The sequence below is a fragment of the Gorilla gorilla genome, chromosome 1 (genome assembly GCF_029281585.2).
Source record: "Gorilla gorilla gorilla isolate KB3781 chromosome 1, NHGRI_mGorGor1-v2.1_pri, whole genome shotgun sequence".
Classification (NCBI taxonomy): domain Eukaryota; kingdom Metazoa; phylum Chordata; class Mammalia; order Primates; family Hominidae; genus Gorilla; species Gorilla gorilla.
In genome coordinates, this window is record NC_073224.2 from 212978881 (window position 1) to 213001714 (window position 22834).

The 22834-nt window shown below is 49.5% G+C and overlaps 1 protein-coding gene across 3 annotated transcripts; it reads left to right on the top strand.

Moving 5' to 3' along the window:
* The first annotated feature begins 8850 nt into the window (after positions 1–8850).
* Positions 8851–19931, top strand: KDF1 (keratinocyte differentiation factor 1). Of its 3 annotated transcripts, none has more exons than XM_019013475.4 (4): positions 8851–8921; positions 16922–17992; positions 18576–18650; positions 19181–19825. In XM_019013475.4, the coding sequence occupies exons 2-4, from the start codon at positions 16954–16956 to the stop codon at positions 19261–19263; spliced, it is 1197 nt and encodes a 398-aa protein (XP_018869020.1). In that variant the 5' UTR covers positions 8851–8921; positions 16922–16953; the 3' UTR covers positions 19264–19825. The 3 variants fall into 3 exon arrangements, with proteins under 3 accessions (XP_018869020.1, XP_004025300.1, XP_055245004.1); XM_004025251.4 differs by having other exon boundaries at positions 8862–8980; positions 19181–19824; XM_055389029.2 differs by lacking the exon at positions 8851–8921 and adding an exon at positions 15417–15530 and having other exon boundaries at positions 19181–19931.
* Positions 19932–22834: the final 2903 nt, after the last annotated feature.

Sequence of the window (22834 nt, forward strand, 5' to 3'; positions counted from 1 at the left end):
GGGTGCAGCCAAGAGAAGGGCTGAATGAATAAATGCATTTCACTGATGTAGAAACTAAAGCCCAGAGAGTCTGAGTCACTTGTCCAGGCTCACAAAGCACCAAGCAGTAAAGGCAGGATCTGAACCCAGGTTTAACCTGACACCACACAGAGGCAGGTGAGGAAGCAGAGGTCCATATTCACCAAGGCCCACCCCTTACTCACTATGTGACCTCAACTAAGCTCATTCCCCTCTTGCACCTCATTTTCTCATTGGCAAATTGAGGGGGTTGGGTGAAGCTTCTTTTGGCACAAGGACTCTGGAAAATACTTTTACTAGGGACTTGGAACCAACCAGCAGATCCTGCCTCAACCTGGCACAAGATAGGGTTCCTCAGCCTGCAGCTCCCTCTAGGCCCAGCCAATGGGGTGCAGCACTGGCTCAAGCCAGAGAACCCCAGGAATCCCTGGGGGCTCCCGTCTAACAGTGCAGCCTGGAGTTCCAGGTGGCTTCCCCTGCACCTCTCTCCACAGCTCTCACACAGTACAGAGCCCTGTTCGCTTGCCCCTCACCCCCTTCACCGCCACCCCCACCCCACAAGCGTAACAGTTTTTTTTGTTTTGTTTTGTTTTTGAGATGGAGTCTCGCTCTTGTTGCCCAGGCTGGAGTGCAATGGTGTGATCTCGGCTCACTGCAACCTCCACCTCCCAGGTTCAAGCGATTCTCCTGCCTCAGCCTCCCAAGTAGCTGGGATTACAGGCATGAGCCACCATGCCCAGCTAATTTTGTATTTGTAGTAGAGATGGAGTTTCTCCATGTTGGTTAGGCTGGTCTTGAACTCGTGACCTCAGGTGATCCGCCCACCTCGGCCTCCCAAAGTGCTAGGATTACAGGTGTGAGCCATTGCAGCCGGCCTCTAAGGACCCAGTTTCTGGGGGGCCCAGAGGAGCCACTGCAAAGAGCTCAGGCTCTGAACCAGAATGAACTTGGGCTCAGCTCTAGGCTCTGCCACTTACTAGCTATGTGACCCTGGGCAAGTGGTTTAAATCTCTGAGCCTCTGTTTTCTTAGCTGTAAAACGGGAGTTTGAGATCCGTTTACTGAGTTATTGTGAGGATTTTTTTTTTTTCGCTTGGGGGACAGGGTCTTGCTCTGTCACCCAGGCTGGAGTGCAATGGCATGATCACTGCTCACTGCAACCTTGACCTCCTAGGCTCAAGTGATCCTCCTGCCTCAGCCTCCTGAGTAGCTGGGACCAAGGGCGTGCATCACCATACTGGCTAATTTCTTTTCTTTCCTTTTTTTTGGCAGAGACAAGGTCTTACCGTTTCCCAGCCTGGTCTGAACTCCTGAGCTCAAACGATCCTCCTGTCTTGGCCACTCAAAGTACTGGGATTGCAGGTGTGAGCCACCCTGCTGGCCTTATTATGGGGATTAAATGGAATAAGGCACATAATAAACCTAACACGTTGTAGGCAGTCGTGGTCAATACCAGTAATTTGCTCAGCTTATTCTCAGAGGCAGTAGTCTTGCCTTTGAGAGTCCCAGCCCCAGAATGGCGGGGCAGGGAGCCAGAGGGTGGGGTGTGGAGGTGAGGAAGGGGGTTAATATAAAATAGCTAACATCTGTTTAGCACTTACCATGTGCTGGTCTCCGTTGTAATCACCACATGAAGCTATCACCCACACTTTACAGATGAGGTGTCTGAGGCACAGAGGTGTTCAATAACTTGGCCAAAGGAACACACAGCAAGTACGTGTATGAGCTGGGGCACGAGTTCAGGTCCTGTGGCTCCAGAACTCACACTCCAAACCACTGTGTTATCTTACCTCATGTTAAAACCATTTTTGGATGAGAAATGCTGAGGTCCAGGCCAGGCATGGTGGCTCACGCCTATAATCCCAGCACTTTAGGAGGCCGAGGTGGGCGGATCACCCGAGGTCAGGAATTCGAGACCAGCCCGGTCACATGGTGAAACCCCATCTCTACTAAAAATACAAAAATTAGCTGCACGTGGTGGCCTGTGCCTGTAATCCCAGCTACTCCAGAGGCTGAGGCAGGAGAATCGCTTGAACCCGGGAGGCAGAAGTTGCAGTGAGCCAAGATCGCACCATTGCACTCCAGCCTGGGCAACAGAGCGAGACTCCGTTTCAAAAAAGAAAAAAAAAAAAAAGGAAATGCTGAGGTCCAAAGAGGCTAAGTTCACACCACAGCTGAGCATCTAGTATTCCAAGTCAGAACCTGTGACCCTGAAGTTCTGGCAATTTCCACTGTTGTGTGCTGTCCCCTAGTGCCCTTATGGGAGAAGCACACCAGAGGCAAGCAGCAGATACCCAGGGAAGGAAGGGAAGCAGGTCCACTGAAGCCGGCTCCACACACCACTGCCCACATTCCCCTGACCCACGGCTCCTCCACAGCCCCAGCACTGTACGTGTTGCAGCTCCTAAACAGCACTCCAAAATGGCATCCATGGATACAATGGTGATATGTCTGGGCTATCTTACAGACCCTCAAATTCAATAGGTCTAACACTACGTTTGCATTCTTACATCCCAAACTGGTCCTCCCCAGTCATCTCCATTCATCCAGTAACACAGCCAGAAGCCCAGAGTCATCCTTGATACTTCCCTCCTCCCACCAAGCTGTCACCACCAGCCTGGGAGCCTAAATGGTGGCTGAGGAGGGTGATCAGAAAAGTAAAAATTGAACAGAGTGGAGCAACCATGGGGAAAGCAGGGGATTGGGACAATGGCCCCAGGTCAAGGCCAAAAGGAAAAACTGAGCTCAAGAGGCTGATGACAGAGGCAGTTGTCCACTCTGCTTAGAAAGAAACCCAGACACGCTGGGTGCGGTAGCTCATGCTTGTAATCCCAGCACTTTGGGAGGCTGAGGTGGGTGGATCACGAGGTCGGGAGATTGAGACCATCCTGGCTAACTCAATGCAACTCCGTCTCTACTAAAAATACAAAAAATTAGCCAGGTGTGGCAGCACACGCCTGTAGTCCTAGCTACTAGGGAGGCTGAAGCAGAAGAATCACTTGAACCTGGGAGACGGAGGTTGCAGTGAGCCAAGATCACGCCACTCCACTCTAGCCTGGGAGACAGAGCAAGACTCTGTCTCAAAAAAAAGAAAGAAACCCAGACACAGCTGTAAGGGCTTGGAGGAGGGCACAGTGAGGAACATTGTATGGGGAGTCAGAAAGATGGGGTTCCCACCCAGCTTTACTACTCATTAGAAGTGTGGCCTTGAGCAAATGGTCTAACCTTGATGGCCTCAGTTTCTCCACTTGTAAAAATGAATATGACATTGCCAACCTCATAGGGCTGTAATATGGATCAAATAAAAAATGTGTTTGTTTTGTAAAGTGTAAAGAAAAGTGCACAGGAGAGGCAGGTTGTGACCTGGAAAACTCACCCCAGTAGACCTCTCTCTCCTTTGTCGGCTGAATGATGGACCTATAAGGTACTCTGTTTTGCTTCAAAGAGTGTCAATTTTTTGTTTGTTTTTTGTTTGTTTGTTTGTTTTGTAGGGAGGGGGTTGGTTTTGTTATTTTTTGTTTGTTTATTTTTATTTACTTATTTATTTTGAGACAGATTTTCGCTCTGGCGTCCAGGCTGGAGTGCAATGGTGCAATCTCACTGCAACCTCCGCCGCCTGGGTTCAAGCTATTCTCCTGCCTCAGCCTCCCGATTAGCTGGGATTACAGGCATGAGCCACCACGCCTGGCTAATTTTTTTGTATTTTTACCAGAGACGGGGTTTCACCATGTCAGTCAAGCTGGTCTCGAACTCCTGGCCTCAGGTGATCCGCCCACCTCGGCCTCCCAAAGTGTTGAGATTACAGGGTGAGCCACCGCGCCTGGCTTGTTTTGTTATTTATTTATTTATTTATTTTAAAAATTTTATTTATTTACTTAAATTGACTAATAAAAATTTATTTACTTAAATTAATAAAATTATTAGTATTTTTATTATTGCTTGGTTTTTAATTGTGGGAAAATAATTCTACATAAAATCTGCCATTTAAACTATTTTAAAATATAAATTCAGTGGCATTAATTACATTCACAGTGTTGTGCAACCATCACAACTATCTATTTCCAAAACTTTTTTTTATCACTCCAAACAGAGACTCTGTACCCATTAAGCAGTAACTCCCCATTCCCCTCTCCCTCCAGCCCCTGATAACGGCTAACCTTTCTGTCTCTATTAATTTGACTATTCTAGATATTTCATGTAAGTGAGAATCATACAATATTTGTCCTTTGTGTCTGGCTTATTTCACTTAGTATAATGTCTTCAAGGTTCATACCTGTTGTTGCATGTGTCAGAACTTCATTGTTTTTATGACTGAATAATATTCCCTTGTACGTATATATCACATTTTGTTCATCCATTCATCTGTTGGGTTGTTTCTACCTTTTGGCTATTGTGAATAACGCTGCAATGAACACTGGCATATAAGTATCTGTTTGAAGCCCTGTTCTGATTATTTTGTGTATGTATCTAGAGTGTCATTGATTTTTTTTGTTTTTTTTTTTTTTGAGACAGAGTTTTGCTCTTGTCACCTAGGCTGGAGTGCAATGGCGTGTTCTTGGCTCATTGCAACCTCCGCCTCCCAGGTTCAAGCGATTCTCCTGCCTCAGCCTCCTGAGTAGCTGCAATTACAGGCGTCTGCCACCATGCCTGTCTAATTTTTGTATATTTAGTAGAGACAGGGTTTCACCATGTTGGCCAGGCTGGTCTCAAACTCCCGCTCTTAGGTGATCTGCCAGCCTCGGCCTCCCAAAGTGCTAGGATTACAGGCGCCCACTACCATGCCTGGCTAATTTTGTATTTTCAGTAGAGACGGGGTTTCACCATGTTGGCCAGGCTGGTCTCGAACTTCTGATCTCAAGTGATCCACCTGCCTCGGCCTCCCAAAGTGCTAGGATTACAGGCATGAGCCACTGTGCCTGGCCCAAGAGTGTCATTGATTTTTGACAGACTTTTTGAATACGCACCGTGGCAATGGGAAGGACCCTTCGGAACAGGGCCCAGTATCTTTGAGTGAGGGAGGGAGACGAGCAGAGAAAAGGGAGGTTTCAGTGTGGCTATAATTAGAATAACAGCTACCTTGTGCCTATTGCAAAACTCTTCACAAAACACTCACCAGAAAGCGTAGGCAGAGGTTCAGAGATCATATTTATTTATTTCCTTCCTTCCTTCCTTCCTTCCTTCCTTTCTTCCTTTATTCTTTCTAGGCAAGGAAAGTAGCTCTGAGCTGCTTCAGTCATCATATTCTTATTAATCTACAGCATTTTAGGTACCACAGAACTAGAATTTTGTAGAGCAATTCTGCACTTCTACAACTAAAGTTCTGGAAAAAGCAAAACTATGGAAACAGAAGAAAGATCAGTGGTTGTTAAGGGCTGGAGTCAAGGGGAGGAACTGACCACAGAGGGGTTCAGGGGAATTTCTGGGGGGTGATGGAACTGATCTATATCTTGATTGCTGTGGCGGTTGTGCCATTGTATGCATTTTTCAAAACTCACAAAACTGTACACTAAAAAGGGTGAATTTTACTATAGGTAAATTATACCTTAATTTTTTCTTTTTAAAAAAAGAATGAATAAATAAATGGGGAGAAAACTAAATAATACTTAATACTCCCAGCTACTCGGGAGGCTGAGGTGGGAAGATTCCTTGAACCCAGGAGGCGGAGGCTACTGTGAGCCAAGATCACATCTCTGCACTTCAGACTGGGTGACAAAGTGAGACCCTGTCTCAAACAACAGCAACAACAATAACAACAACAAAAACTAAATAAGAACCTAGGCCAGGCGCAGTGGCTCACGCCTGTAATCCCAGCACTTTGGGAGGTCGACGCGGGCGGATCATTGAGGTCAAGAGATTGAGACCATCCTGGCCAACATGGTGAAACCCTGTCTCTACTAAAAATACAAAAATTAGCTGGGCATGGTGGTGCACACCTGCAGTCCCAGCTACTTGGGAGGCCGAGGCAGAACTGCTTGAACCCAGGAGGCAGAGGTTGCAGCGAGCCGAGATCGTGCCACTGCACTCCAGCCTGGTGACAAAGCGAGACTCCATCTCAAAAAAATAAAATAAAATAAAATAAAATAAGACCCTAGGCTCTCATGTGTTTGTGTATCTTGAGAACTTTGCAAGTGACACTAACTCTAATTATTTAGCATTAGAGCATAAACTTCCATTTTTTCATTCATTCATTATAAAATGAAAGCCCCTGAATCCACTATTCACAAAAACCAGAACATTGCTAAAAATTAAATCTACCTGTGGGTTTCTCTCCCACAGGTAGATTTAATAGGAGGATCCCTGCATCCTCCCCCAGGTAATTTTGTGTGTGTGTGTGTGTGTGTGTGTGTGTGTGTGTGTGTGTGTGTGTGTGTGTGTGTGTGTGTTCCAGGCTGGAGGGCAGGGCAGTGGTGTTAATATGGTTCACTGCAGCCTTGACCTCCTGGGCTCAAGCAATCCTCCTGCCACAGCCTCCCAAGTAGCTGGGACCACAGATGCATGACCAGCCCTTTTTTTTTTTTTTTTCCTTCCGTAGAGACAGGTCCTTCTATGTTGCCCAGGCTGGTCTTGAAGTCCTGGGCTCAACCAAACCTCCCAAATCCTTGGCTTCCCAAAGTGCTGGGATTATAGGCATGAGCCACCATGCCTAGCCCGCCAGGTATTCATTATTCTGAACTTTGTGTTTCTCATTCCCTTGTTCTTTTCTTTCTTTTATTTTTTGAGATAGGGTCTTGCTATGTTGCCCAGGCTGGTCTCGAACTCCTTGGCTCAAGAGATTCTCTTGCCTCAGCCTCCCAAGTAGCTGGGATTACAGGCCCAGGCCATTGCACCCAACCCCTTGCTCTTTTCTTAGTTTTTTTTCATGTAAAAATTAGGCTGAAGCACATGAATTTGCCATTACTTTTAGATCAAAACAGGTCAAATAACAGCAAATTCATATGGTTCAACCAAATATTATGCTTAGATGTAGTAGTTCTAGTTATTTTTGAATCATATATAAAGGATGTCATTCCATATGTAGTCTTCTGAGATTTGCCTTTTTTCAATCCAATATTATATTACCATGATCCAACCATGTTGCTATTTTTCATTCATTTTCTACTGCTCTATAATTAATTCCTTCGCATGAATATCCCACATTTCTCTATCTCCTGTCAGTAGCATTTCCGTGTTTTTGGTTTGGGGCTACCACAAACAATGTTTCTAGTAACATTCTTGTATACATTCTCTCCTGGTGCATTGCACAAGAGCTTACCGTGGCTGTACCATAGGAATGGACTTGCTAGGTTTTAGAGTACACAGATGTTCAACTGCACAAGATGTGACTGTGAAGTGAGGATGTGACTCATTCTCTGAGCTCCAAATAAGAATACAATGTGCACTTTTCCTCAGGAGGGAATGTGGACAAGATGTGGTGGGAGGCGCTGGGATGGAGGGTCTCTGGTGGAAATTGAACACCTATGCCTAACGCATCCCAGTGATATCTTCCTGTTGCATCCATGATCTCTTTTAATCCTCCCAGTTAAAGAGAGGTACTACTATCTCCAGAGATTAGGTTTAGAGAAGGAAAGTGCCTTGCCAAAAGTCAGTTTGTGCCAACTGCCTGAGCAAACAATGTCCCCTCTCTAAGCTTCAGTTTCCTCTTACTGTAAAATGGATATGATAATACCTGACCCACTTCACAGATTAACGGCTTCGGCATGCATGGCTCCTGGAGATGCTCCCTAAAAGTCACTTGTTTGTTTGTTTGTTTTGTTTATTTGAGACAGTCTCGCTCTGTCGCCCAGGCTGGAGTGCAGTGGCGCGATCTCGGCTCACTGCAACCTCTGCCTGCCGGGTTCAAGCCATTCTCCTGCCTCAGCCTCCCGAGTAGCTGGGATTACAGGCACTTGCCACCACGCCCTGCTAATTTTTTGTATTTTTAGTAGAGACTGGGTTTCACTATGTTGGCCAGGCTGGTCTCAAACTCCCACCTCGTGATCCTCCCGCCTCGGCCTCCCAAAGTGCTGGGATTACAGGCATGAGCCACTGCGCCCGGCCAAGTCACTTGTTTATTAACGCTATTGTTAAGTTATTGAGTTGTTATTAATACTAAGGGGAACAGTAACCCAGAATAGTCTGAGCCTTGCCTTATTGACATTCAATGGTGTTGCCTCTTGCAGAGACCTTTTTGAATGTAGTGACCATGGCCCATTTTGGCCACCACTTCTGATCCTGGATGTATCTTTCAGAGCTGCATATCCTGTCCCCCTCCTCTACCCTACTCGGGGCCTCAGAGCTGAGGTTCCTGTCTTTACCTGCAGATTTCTCTGAACAAAAGAAAAGGTAAACTGATCAGCGGCCCAGGCTCCCAGTTCTGCCTCAGGGCAAAGGGAGAAATTGGGGCCCAGGGCCTCATTCAGTGGAAAATATTTGTTGAACACCTAGTATGTGCCAGGACCTGTGCTGAGCACCAGGAACACAGGGGAACAAGACCAAACCCTGCAAGGTAGGAGGCTAAAGGAGGAGACAGAAGATAAGAAAACGACAATGTGCTGAGTACAGGGACTGTTCTAACCAGCAGAAAAACAGACAGGATCAGGGAAAGCTTCCCAAAGAGAGCTTCCCTTTGAGTTGGAGCTTTATGGCCGGGCAGAAGTTCCACAGGTGCTCAGAGACTGACAGGACCACCAGCCTGTTGAACAGAAGAGGAGACTGAGCCCCAGCGCCTCTCGACCCCTCCCCGCCACACCTCACCTACCCGGACTAGGCCGAACGGGCCGAGCACCCGAGCGGGGACGCGCAGCTCCACAGAGCCCCGGGGCGGGGCCTCGGTCCAGGTGCGCGGCGGCGCTTCGCGGAGGCAGGAAGTGTGTCCCTAGCGGCGGCCCGTGCAGCGCTCCCGCGAGACGCTCACCTGCGCCCCAGGTGAGCGGCGAGGGGGCGGGGGAGGGGCTGAGCCGGAGGCGGCTCACCTGGCGGGACAGGTAAGCCCCGCGCGGGCCCAGGGGGGCGCAAGCCAGGGCGGCGCCGGTGTCGGGAGCCCCCCGAAGCTAAGCCCGGACAAGAGAGGGTCCCGGGCCCGGTTCCTCGGGGGCCACCCTCCTACTTCCGGGGTGCGCAGGCCGGGCTGGGGAGCGGCCTGAGCGGGCGCCCGGGCTGGGCGCGCAGAATGGGGTGAGGGGCCGCGTTCGCCCTCAGCGCTGCACTGGCTGGGTGCGGGGGCCGCACTCACCGGGGGGCAGCGTCGGGATGGGACAAACGCTGGTGCTCACCCCGAGGAACAGCGTCGGGACGGGAGGGAGGCTGGGTCCGCCCGCGGGGTAGGGCCCTTGCAGCTGGAGAGGGTAGTGCTCGCCCCGAGGGCAGAGTTGGTGTAGGGGCTGTGGTAGCCCAGGGGACAGTGCCAGGATCTGGTTCTTCCTTGTCCCCAGGACTAGGTGCCCGCGGATATGGGACTCTCGGGCTGCACCTTTGGGGCAGGAGGCCGAGGGTGCACTGAGCCGACGGCTGTTTCTCGAGCAGGACTTGGGTGGTCCTCCCTGGCCGGGTGTCCGAGGCTTGGCGCTGGGCTGGGGGCAGAGGCTGGTGCGGCCGGGCCTGTCCTGGTGACCCTAGGAGGAGGGAACGGTACATAAACCCTTGAGTGTGTGTGTGTGTGTGTTCGCGGGACTAAGGGGAAAGAGGAAAGCATCAACGAGAAATCCAGGGAGGGCGGGCCGGGACCCTCTGACCCCCGGGAACATCCTTGCGGTGCCTTAGATCGCCTAGTGACCTAGCCCCTCCCATGGGCAAGGCCACTGCGGGAAGCCCCCTGCACTCAATATTTCATTTAAATCTCACGGGATTGGCGGGGCATGAAGATACTAGTCTCTCCTTATTTAAAGATGAGGAAAGTGAGGTTAAGAATCTTGCCTCAAGCCACAATAGGGACAGGGAGCCTCCCCTCACTAAACCAAGTGACCACGTTCCTAGGATTGGGCGGGGTGGTGGCGGGGCGGTGGCAGCAGCAGGGTCGGGGAGATACAGCCTGGAAGAAACTGCCTGAGTTTGACTTCAGGAGGGTTCAATGGCTGTAGGGAAGTGGGGAACTGAGGCAGGCATTGTCCTTATCCCAGGTCTTCTCATCCCACCACCGCTGGAGATGGGTGGCACACACAAAGTACGCAGGCTCCAGAGCCTGGCGGGCCACAGTGCAAATCTTACTCCAGCCCTCTCTTGCTAGGTGTCTCTGGGCCAGTCACTTCACCTTTCTGAGCTTCAGATTCCTGATCTGTGAAATGGAGATATACTACTTATTTACAGAGCAATTGTGAGAGTCAAATAAGGTGAAAGTCCTCTGGCCCATTCACTGCTGTTTTCTCAGCATTTAGCACAACGCTGGGCACCTCGTTGGATTAATTTAATCAATAATAGAGAGTCCTAAAGCTTTGGAGGTTGGGGAGAAGACAATAGCCAATCCATCCTCAGGAGCCCCACGTACTTCCGAGCTCAGCATGGTTAACTGTAGAACTGTCCACTCTCCTGAAGGCTTGAGCCTGGAAGACAGGGCTCCCAACATGGGCTCTCTCTGGGCACACGCTGGTCCATGGAGCTGGCAGCTTTGACTGCCTCTTTTCTCCCAAGTAATAGATGGGATGGGGTAGTGGATAAGAGTCTGGGGCCAGGCCAATTGTGTACAGATAGATGTGTGGCTTTGGACAACTTATTTAACCTGTCTGTGCTTTAGTATAATAATACAGGTAATAATATTACAAAGAGGGTTGTGAAAATTAATTGGTTATTATGTCTGAAGTACTTAGAACAGTGTAAGCCATCAATAATCAACTCTCACTGGATTGTAAACTCCTGAGGCTGAGGGATTTTGTCTGTTTTATCACTTTATCCATAGAATTTAGAACAGCTGGGCCGGGCGCGGTGGCTCACGCCTGTAATCCCAGTACTTTGAGAGGCCGAGGCGGGTGGATCACGAGGTCAGGAGATCAGACCATCCTGACTAACATGGTGAAACCCCATCTCTACTAAAAATACAAAAAATTAGCCAGGCGTGGCACGCGCCTGTAGTCCCAGCCACTCAGGAGGCTGAGGCAGGAGAATCGCTTGCACCCAGGAGGCAGAGGTTGCAGTGAGCCAAGACCACGCCACTGCACTCCACTCCAGCCTGGGCAACAGAGTGAGACTCCATCTCAAAAAAAAAAAAAAAAAAAAAGAATTTAGAACAGCTGGCCGGGCGCGGTGGCTTATGCCTGTAATGTCAGCACTTTGGGAGGCTGAGGCAGGTGGATCACTTGAGGTCAGGAGTTCGAGACCAGCCTGGCCAACATGGTGAAACCCCATCTCTATTAAAAATACAAAAAAATTAGCTGGGTGTGGTGGCACGCACCTGTAATTCCAGCTACTTAGGAGGCTGAGGCATGAGAATTGCCTCCACCTGGGAGGCAGAGGTTGCAGTGAGCCAAGATCGTGCCATGCACTCCAGCATTGGTGACAGAGTAAGACTGTCTCAAATAATAATAATAATAATAATAATAATAATAATAATAAATCCAGCATGTGGCACACAGTGGGCCCTCAGTAAATATCTGTTAATTGCGTGAATGTGTGAATCCATACCCCACATTTCTCAAACTAAAGCAAAGATTTTAAACCACTTACCTCGGATTGCAAGGGAATTTAAAATCACCTGTTACAATTTTAGTTGGGATACCTTTGCAGATGGGATTTCACTCCCTACCTCACCTCCTATCACCCATCCATACTCTGGTCAACGTAGAGCCTAAGTCTTTTTTCCTTTGTACCCAGTGGTCCTGGTTCTACCCTGAGGCAACCTGAAATCTGTCAGTCCCCTGAGGCACCTGGTGTACCAAACCCTGTTCCAGACCCTGAGGCAGAAAAGAATTACACACAGTCCCTGCACTTCAGGGTCATGGTCCTTGGGGACATAGACTTATCCTCAAACAATCAGTACAAGGCTGACCCAGCTGACAGCCCAGCAGAAGGCCATGGGGAGAGGGCCTCCCATCTGACTAGTGGTTCCAGAAGGTCCCTGGAGAAGGAGTGCTGAGTAAGGCCAGGAGAGTAGGTTAAAGAGTTGTAGGAATGGTTAAAGAACTGTATCCTAGGCCAGGCACAGAGGCTCATGCCTGTAATCCCAGCACTTTGGGAGGCCAGGGCAGGAGATCACTTGAGGCCAGGAATTCAAGACCACCTGAGCAACATAGCAAGATCCCATCTCTACCAAAAAACAAAACAAAACAAAAAACTAGTGGGGCAGGGTGGTATGCACCTATAGTCCTAGCTACTCAAGTGGCTGAGGCAGGAGGATCACTTGAGCCCAGTTGTTTGAGGCTTCATTGAGCTAGGGTTGCACCACTGCACTCCAATCTGGGTGACAGAGGGAGACCTTATCTCTAAAAATAAAATAAAATAAATAAAAGAACTGTATCCTTCACATCCCCATTTACCATGGGCAACATTCCCTCTTTCCCTTTCTCTACACACACATAACTTTTGTTCTTTTGTGTTTGAACCATTTGAGATTAGGTTGCAGATAATCCTGCCCCTTTATCCCCAAGTGCTTCAGTGTATGTTTCCTAAGAATAGAACATTATCTTATATAACCACAGTAATCAAATTCAGAAAATGTAACATTGATATAATACTATCAAATAACATATTTCACCAGTTATTCACATTATCCAATTTCCAATTTTTTCCTCCCAATCCAGGATCCTTTCTAGGATCACACTGCATTTAGTTGTCATGTTTCTCAACTTGGGCTTGTCTATTATTTCCTCATTATTACATTCAGGTTATGCATTTTTGACAGGAATACTTCGTGAGTTGTATCCTCCTTAGTACATAGTATCAGGAGGAACTTGATGTCAGTTCATCCCATTATGGTGATATTATCTTTGATCATTTGATTAAAGTGGTGTCTGCCGTGTTCCTCTAAACATTTTAAAGTTTTTACTTGCTACAGCAAGTAAGAGGGAATGGAAGTGGCCAGAATGGGGGCTGTGACAGTATTTGGGTGAGAGATAATGATGGCCCTCTTTAGGGAGGTGGCATTAATTTTCCCAAGTGCCAAATCTGGGGTTAGATTAGGGCCAGAACTGGAACTAAAACACAGATATCCCAATGCCCAGTTCCACGTTCCTCACACACCCCCGGTTTAAGACCCCAGTGCCATTAATTCAGGAATAAAAGGATAAGGGATCAGTGTCTCAGAAAATCCAAGCTAAGGATAGTTACTGCCTGGCAAACCCCTACATGAGATCAAGGACCTTCCCAAATACACTACTGCATAATCTTCCTTGACTCTCTCAGGCAGAGTTATTTACTCCCATGATGCTTCATATATCCTACATGCTCCATCTTACAAACTTTGTTTGTTTGTTTGTTTGTTTGTTTGTTTGTTTGAGATGGAGTCTAACTCTGTTGCATAGGCTGGAGTGCAGTGGTGCCATCTGGGCTCACTGCAACCTCCGCCTCCTAAGTTCAAGCGATTCTCCTGCCTCAGCCTCCTGCGTAGCTGGGATTACAGGCACGCTTCACCACGCCCAGCTAATTTTTGTATTTTTTAGTAGAGACAGGGTTTCACCATGTTGGTCAGGCTGGTCTCGAAATCCTGACCTCGTGATCCACCCGCCTCAGCCTCCCAAAGTGCTGGGATTACCGGCATGAGCCACTGTGCCCGGCCCTCATCTTACAAACTTTTAAGCATCTGTTTTCCCTACAAAACCATACGTGAATCATCAAGAACAGGATCTGTAATTCATTCATCTTTGGTTCTACGGTACCCAGCACAGGGCCAGCCTCAGTGTTTATGAAGTAAAGGAAGTCTTAGCTCTGAGCTTCCTAGCAACCAGGTCAGAATGGGAAAGAAGACATATTTTGTGGCTCAGCTTTTTTATCTAATCAAAGGACACCAACAGTGGTTGGTGTTAAATGTTGCTAGCAGGGCAAATGTGAGTAAGACTGAAATATTGACAGACCTCGTAAATTCCCATATCTGATTTGAAGGACCAGGAGAGGGAAAAAGGTATTAATGATCAGGTTCCATAGCAAGTCTTATGGAAAGGCATTTGTTGAGCAGCCACAGAGGCTCTCAACAAGAAAAACTTACCAACAGCAGGAAGAAACTGGGGGAAACCACTTCACAGAAAGTGAGATCCAGGAGATCTTTCTGTAAAATAGCTATAAAAGTTACCATAGTAGGCTGGGTGCAGTGGCTCATGCCTGTAATCCCAGCACTTTGGGAGGTTGAGGTGGGCAGATCACCTGAGGTCAGGAGTTCGAGACCAGCCTGGCCAACATGGCGAAACCCCATCTCTACTAAAAATGCAAAAATTAGCTGGGCATGGTAGCGGACGCCTGTAATCCCAGCTACTCCGAGGCTGAGGCAAGAGAATCGCTTGAACCTGGGAGGCAGAGGTTGCAGTGAGCCGAGAATGCACCATTGCACTCCAGCCTGGGTGACAGAGCGAGACTCCATCTCAAAAAAAAAAAAGATAACTTATTTACCTTTTTTTTTTTTTTTTTTTGAGACAGAGTCTTGCCACTCTGTCACCCAGGCTGGAGTGCAATGGCGCCATCTCGGCTCACTTCAACTTCTGCCTCCTGAGTTCAAGCGATTCTCCTGCCTCAGCCTCCTCAGTAACTGGGATTACACGTGCCCATCACCATACCTAGCTAATTTTTGTATTTTTAGTAAAGACAGGATTTCACTATGTTGGCCATGCTGGTGTAGAACTCCTGACCTCAAATCATCTGCCCACCTCAGCCTCCCAAAGTGCTGGGATTACAGGCATGAGCCACTGCGCCTGGCCTAACCTTTTTTTAAAGAAACCACATTTGGCCGGGAACAGTGGCTCACGCCTGTAATCTCAGCACTTTGGGAGGCTGAGGTGGGCAGATCACCTGAGGTCAGGAGTTTGAGACCAGCCTAGCCAACATGGCGAAATCCTGTCTCTACTAAAAATACAAAAATTAGCTGGGCGTGGTGGCACGTGCCTGTAATCCCAGCTACTTGGGAGGCTGAGGCAAAAGAATCACTTGAACCCAGGAGGCAGAGGTTGTAGTGAGCCGAGATGGTACCACTGTACTCCAGCCTCAGTAACGGAGTGAGACTCCGTTTCAAAAAAAAAAAAAAAAAACATATTTAAGCATCATTCCCATATTTAAGCATCATTCCTGTGGCATTAAATACATTCACATTGCTGTACAACTATTGCCACCATCCATCTCCAGACGTTTTTCATCTTCCCCAGCTGAAACTCCCTACCCATTCAACACTAACTCCACAGTCCCCTCTGCCCCCAGCACCAGGCAACTACCATTCTACTTTGTGTCTCTATGAATTTGACTATTCTAGAGATGTCATATAAGTGGAATCTTACAATATTTGTCTTTTTTTTTTTTTTTTTGAGACAGGGTCTGGCTTTGTTGCCCAGGCTGGAGTGCAATGGCACGATCTCAGCTCACTGCAACCTCCACCTCCAAGGCTCAAGTGGTCCTCCCACCTCAGTCCCCCAGGTAACTAGGACTACAGGTGTGCACCACCACGCCCAGCTAATTTTTGTATTTTCAGTAGGGATGGGCTTTCACCATGTTGGCCAGGCTGGTCTTGAACTCCTGCGCTCAAGTGATCCACCCATCCTGGCCTCCCAAATTGCTGGGATTACAGGCATGAGCCACCGCACCCGGGCTATTTGTCCTTTTGTGTCTGGCTTATTTCACTTAGCATAAGTTCTTCAAGGTTCATCCATGTTGCAGCATGTATAAGAATTTCCTTTCCTTTTTAAGGCTGAGTAATATTCCATTGTATGTATATACCACATTTTGTTTAGTCATTCATCCATTGGTAGACACTGGGATTGTTTCCACCTTTTGGCTATTGTGAATAATGCTGCTGTGAACATTGTCTAAACATCTGAATCCCTGCTCTCAATTAGATTGGGTATGTACTCAGAAGTGGAATTGCTGGGTCTTGTGGTAATTCGATGTTTAATTTTTGGAGGAACCACCATACTGTTTTCCATAGCAGCTGTACCATTTTACATTCCCATCAGAAATGCACAAGGGTTCCAGTTTTTCCACATTATTGCCAACACTCGTTATTTTCTGGGGGAAGGGAGATTATTTTTAAATACAGATTGAGAGATTGAGTATCCCTAATCCAAAAATCCAAAACACTCCAAAATCTGAAAGTTGAGCACCAGCATGATACTTAAAGGAAATGCTCATTGGAGCATTTCAGATTTTTGGATGAGGAATGCTTAACAGGTAAGTATAATGTATACAATCCACAATTCAGAATCCAAAACATTTCTGGACCCAAGCATTTCAGATAAGATGTTCAACCTTTCTTTTTTTCTTTTTCTTTTCATTTTTTTTGAGACACAGTCTCGCCCTGTTGCCCAGGCTGGAGTGCAATGGCGTGATCTTGGCTCACTGCAACCTCTGCCACCCGGGTTCAAGCGATTCTCCTGCCTCAGCCTCCCAAGTAGCTGGGATTACAGGCACCCACCACTACACCTGGCTAATTTTTTTTGTATTTTTAGTAGAGACAGAGTTTCACCATGTTAGTCAGGTTGGTCTCGAACTCCTGATCTCAGGTGATCTGCCTGCCTCGGCCTCCCAAAGTGCTGGGATTACAGGCATGAGCCACCGTGCCCGGCCAATGTTCAACCTTTCATAGCCATCCCAATAGGTTTAAGTCACAGGGAATTTTGAAATCTGGGTTAGACCACAGAGACTTTCTCTTTGTGGAGGGAGGGCCACAAGAGATAAGGGTTTTTGGGCATACTTGGGTCCATCCACATCCCAGGCCTCTCAGAAACTAGAAATGTGAAGCTGCTCAAGTCAGCCCAGGAGTTTGTCCCTCACCTCTGATCCTGACTCCTTCCTGGCCTCTCCCCCCGCAGGTGCCTGGCTGCTGCAAACCATGCAATGAGCCATGCCCCGCCCTGGACACCCCCGCCCAGCATCTGGGCCTCCACGCTTGGGACCCTGGGAGCGGCCAACAGAGCTATGTCTGGAGACATATGATAAACCACCTCAGCCTCCACCAAGCCGCCGCACCCGTAGACCAGACCCCAAGGACCCTGGCCACCATGGGCCAGAGAGCATTACCTTCATTTCTGGCTCTGCTGAGCCGGCCCCTGAGTCCCCCACCTGCTGCCTGCTCTGGCGACCCTGGGTGTGGGAGTGGTGCCGGGCTGCCTTCTGCTTCCGCCGCTGCCGGGATTGCCTCCAGCGCTGTGGAGCCTGTGTGCGGGGATGCAGCCCCTGCCTGTCTACTGAGGACCCCACTGAGGGGACTGCCGAAGCCAACTGGGCCAAGGAGCACAATGGAGTGCCCCCCAGCCCTGATCGTGCACCCCCCAGCCGGCGGGATGGCCAGCGGCTCAAGTCAACCATGGGCAGCAGCTTCAGCTACCCTGACGTTAAGCTCAAAGGCATCCCTGTGTATCCCTACCCGAGGGCCACCTCCCCAGCCCCTGATGCGGACTCCTGCTGCAAGGAGCCACTGGCCGATCCCCCACCCATGCGACACAGCCTGCCCAGCACCCTTGCCAGTAGTCCTCGTGGCTCCGAGGAGTACTATTCTTTCCATGAGTCGGACCTGGACCTGCCCGAGATGGGCAGTGGCTCCATGTCGAGCCGAGAGATTGATGTGCTCATCTTCAAGAAGCTGACAGAGCTGTTCAGCGTACACCAGATCGATGAGCTGGCCAAGTGCACATCAGACACTGTGTTCCTGGAGAAGACCAGTAAGATCTCGGACCTTATCAGCAGCATCACGCAGGACTACCACCTGGATGAGCAGGATGCTGAGGGCCGCCTGGTACGCGGCATCATTCGCATTAGTACCCGAAAGAGCCGTGCTCGCCCACAGACCTCGGAGGGTCGTTCAACTCGGGCTGCTGCCCCAACCGCTGCTGCCCCTGACAGTGGCCATGAGACCATGGTGGGCTCAGGTCTCAGCCAGGATGGTAGGTGGGGGCCCCATGGGACTGAGGGGCAGAGTAGGGGAGGCTCTGGCCAGGGGAGGGTTGGAATGGGGTCTTTAGTCACTGTGGGTCTACCCCTCAGCCAGTCCCTGCCTTTCCTCCTCCTTTCTGTCAACTCTTGCATCCCCTCTCCCCAGCTCCCACTCTGGCCCTTCCCGGTGAGGTCCGAGCAAGGCTGAGAGAAGCATGCAGACCCTGGGAGAGCTCTCTGGCCATCGCTGCTGTCCCCAGAAAGGACAAGGTTCCCTCTGCATTCAACAAGTTTCCCCAAAAGGCTCCTCTCCTCTGCTGTCTCCTGCCAGAGTAGCTTCTAGGCCTGGTCTGGTTAACAGGACCTAGGGACCCACATGAACTTGGGCCTCTGACCTGTTCTGGGCTAACCAAAACTCCCACTCATCCATCACTCTGCGCATGCACACGTTGTCTATGTCTGTCTTTAAGCATTATTTTTCTAGCCCTGCCCAGGAGTGAGTGGCTCCTCCCTCATCGGGCTGGGAACAGAAGTAGGAAATAGGGTTGAAAGAACGTGCTAATGACCACTGCTTGCCTCACGTTCCCTCCCTAGAGCTGACAGTGCAGATCTCCCAGGAGACGACTGCAGATGCCATCGCCCGGAAGCTGAGGCCTTATGGAGCTCCAGGTGTGGTCTTGACCTAATGAGGGGTGTGGAGGGTGGGGGACTACCCTAGGGGCCCCTCACCTGCTGCTCTCCCAGCTTTCTCTTGGGGTGATGAGGATGATGTCAAAAAGGGACGGGGACCTAAGCAGCCACAGACCTGTCTCCATCTAGCAAGCTGGCTTAAAGTGGGTGCAGGTGCCCAGAATAGGCAAGCTGAAAGTGATCAGACCCCAACCTTCAAGCCCAGATGACTAGGAAAGTAGTGGGTGGGGGGCCATCCAGCATGGTGCTGGAAAGACACCCGTGTGGTTCTGTTGCAGTCTTCTTGCCCTTGACAACAACCCCCTGGGAGTGGAATCATTATCCTTTTACAGAAAGGGAGGCTAGGGCTCAGAGAGGTCAATAAACTGAGTGGGTCATCCAGCCAGGATCAGACTGACCCAGGCTCAAGTCCCACTCTGCTCCTTCTCAGCAGGCTTCTCCCTGGTCGTGGGATCTGGATGAGCTCCTTCCCCTGAGCCTGTTTCCTCCTCTCCTCTCCTTCCTACCAGGGTACCCAGCAAGCCATGACTCATCCTTCCAGGGCACCGACACAGACTCGTCGGGGGCACCCTTGCTCCAGGTGTACTGCTAACCCCTGCCAGGCCCAGCTGCCACACCCTTTCTGGGAGAAGTACGGCCTACAGAATGAAGAGGGGGACCAGGAACCCCTGTGGGAGAGGCTGGGCCTTAGACCTGAAGCAGTGCCCACCCTGGCTCCTCCTGCCTTGGCTGACTGGGTTCCTGGACCATGTGCATTTCACTGGGCCATGGGGTCTACATCTCCTTGCATCCCTAGCTGGTCTGATCCCTGCCTGGGCCCCTTCCTTCCTGCTCATGGTCTTCAGGTGGCCTGATCATGGAAAGTAAGGACTTAGGAATTACCTTCTGGGAGTGAACGCTGACTCCATCCCCCTATTGCCACCCTAACCAATCATGCAAACTTCTCCCTCCCTGGGGTAATTCAACAGTTAAAAGAAGCTTATCTTAAATGTATTGTATTTGGGGGTGGGCAGGGCCCACTCTATGTTATGTTAAGGAGTTGGTTCTGGTTCTTGGCTGATGTTCTGTATCTTAACATGACCATAGTTTGTAAGTACAAAGGTAATTGGTATCTGCCTGCTTATCTTGGCTGTCCTTTCTCTCCCATCTGCCTCACTTAACTGCTGCCCAGAGCAGGAGACAGGATATAGGTGTCCAGCCTGGCTTAGTGCCCTGCAGTTAAAGTAGGAAGGATAAAATGGGAGTAATGCTGCCCCCATTTCAGGTTCACTGTGAGTTCCAGGAGATAAAGAACCAAGCACAGAGTCTGTGCCTGAGAAAGGTTGGATAAATGGTTTCTGACACTGTTTGAGAGGTTCTTGTAGGGAGGCCTGTCCGAACTGCCTCTGCTCTCCCAGTCCACTGCCTGCAGGCTGGCCTGCTTCTGCTCAACCCACAGTTTCCCCAAAGCCCTGATCATTTGTTGGCCCTACCCAGCCTTGGACCTGCTGCTCCCCTTGCGCGCTCTCTGTGGTAATAACAGAGCACTGTGGTTTTTTTTTTTTTTTTTTTTTTTTTTTTTGAGGTGGAGTTTTTGCTCTTGTTGCCCAAGCTGCTGGAGTGCAATGGCGCAATCTTGGCTCACCGCAACCTCCGCCTCTCGGGTTCAAGCGATTCTTCTAACTTAGCCTCCCGAGCAGTTGGGATTACAGGCATGCGCCACCACGCACAGCTAATTTTGTATTTTTTAGTAGAGACAGGGTTTCTCCATGTTGGTCAGGCTGGTCTCGAACTCCTGACCTCAGGTGATCCGCCCGCCTCGGCCTCCCAAAGTGCTGGGATTAGAGGCGTGAGCCACCGCGCCTGGCCAGCACTGTGGTTTTCACCAGTATCTTCTTGGCCTCTCCAATAACCTTGGAGAAAGGACATTATTCTTTCACAGAGAGGAAATGTGGGGCTCACAGTGAGGTCAAGGAACTTAGTGGGACACGCAGTTAGTAACTGTGGCTCTGGCCTTGCTGGGGCAGATGCAGAATCCCTTCATTAGGTAGCAGAGCCCAGATGAGTTCAGAAGGATCCTACTTGGCTGCTCCTCACACACAGGCTTATCTACTGGTCCTCTTTCAGCAGAGAGGCCGGGGCAGGCCCACCAGCCCATTCTTAATTAACAAACAAGCTAGAAAGTGTTGAGGATCCCCCCACTCCAGCTCCCATTTGACCTGCTGCCCCCACCACCCTTTTTATTGTTCCGAAAGGCACTCTTTGGAAAGTAACTACTAGACAAATTGTACTTGTTTGTCCAGTTTCCTAAGGGAAACAGGATGATCTCTCAGGGCTATGAACATAGGGTTCAGTTCTAACTCCAGGCTCTGCTGTCGCATCCGGGTCAAGGCCTCCAAAAGATTAAAATGACCACGGGGCAGAACAGGAGTACAGAGCGGTAGAGTGACACCACGAACCAAGCCTCAGCCCTAGAGCACCATTTTCCAAACCTAGCCTTTTAAACCATTATTTGCATTCCCAGAAAAAAAAAAAGGTTTAGCAAGTTTGGAAAACAGACAAAGCTATGTACTGCATAGCCTCTCTGAAATCTTTAACAAGCTATTCTGAATTTTTTTTTTTCCCCGAGACAGAGTCTCGCTCTATTGCCCAGGCTGGAGTGCAGTGGCACGATCTTGGCTCGCCACAACCTCAGCCTCCCAAGTAGCTGTGATTACAGGCACGTGCCACCACACCCAGCTTTCTTTTTCTTTTTTTCTTTTTGGACACTGCTGCTCAGGCTGGAGTGCAGTGGTGCGATCTCCGCTCACTGCAAGCTCCACCTCCTGGGTTCGCACCATTCTCCTGCCTCAGCCTCCCAAGTAGCTGGGACTACAGGCGCCCGCCACCACACCCGGCTAATTTTTTGTATTTTTAGTAGAGACAGGGTTTCATCGTGTTAGCCAGGATGGTCTTGATCTCCTGACCTTGTGGTCCACCCACCTTCTGCCTCCCAAAGTGCTGGGATTACAGGCCTGGGCCACCGCACCCAGCCAACACCCAGCTAACTTTTTATATTTTTGGCAGAGATGGAGTTTCTCCATTTTGGTCAGGCTGGTTTCGAACTCCTGACGTCAAGTGATCTGCCCGCCTCGGCCTCCCAAAGTGCTGGGATTACAGGCGTGAGCTACTGTGCCCAGCTATTCTTGAATTCTAAAAAAGACATCTGTGTTCCAGAGATTTAGGAGCCAAAGAACTAAGCACTCACAGCAAGTCAACCTAGACATTCTTGCTATAATCTCTGTGGCCCAAGCATTCTGACCTCCACCCTCTAGCCAAAGTGGGGCAGGGGTCAGCTCTGTGGGCTGGATCTGAGCAAAGGGGAGCACCTCTTCAGCCCTGGGAGCTGGCTTTGAGAAGGTCTAGAATCTGCAGAGGTCCAGGTCAGAGATACAAACAATGGAGCCTCATTGGACTTTACTCTGTCCTCCTGGTAAGGTCCCTGTACCACACACACCAGATCTGAGGCCTGGGCTGTCCTCCTGGTACCCCTCCCCTGAGCCAGGCAGTGTCACCTTGGCCCTTGCTGCTCTTCTGCCCTGGGACACAATAGTCTCTAGTTTCAAGAATACTTGATTCACAGCTAGAGGGCAGACCCGCTGCAGTGGGAAGTAAAAATCAGATCAACAAGTCCAGCGGTCTTAAAACTTTGCTGGGTTGTGCACCCCTTTGAGAATCTGACATGTGTTCTGGTCTCTGTAGCCAGAAAAACTCAACCTTTGCTCAGAAACATACATAGACTAAAAGCCTTGTTTTATTTATTTATTTTTTTGAGATGGAGTCTCTGTCACCCAGGCTGGAGTGCAGTAGTGCAATGGGCTCACTGCAACCTCCGCCTCCCGGGTTCAAGCGATTCTCCTGCCTCAGCCTCCCAAGTAGCTGGGATTACAGGTGTGCACCACCACACCCGGCTAATTTTTGTATTTTTAGTAGAGACTGGGTTTCTCCATGTTGGCCAAGCTGGTCTCAAACTCCTGACATCAGGTGATCTGCTCCCCTCAGCCTCCCAAAGTGCTGGGATTACAGGCGTGAACCATCACACCCGGCCAAGCCTTGTTTTAATCTTTAAGTAATGAGAAACTAAGGCCCAGAGAGGGGCAAGGATTTGCCCTAGGTCACATGGCAGAATCTGGGCTAAAAGCCAA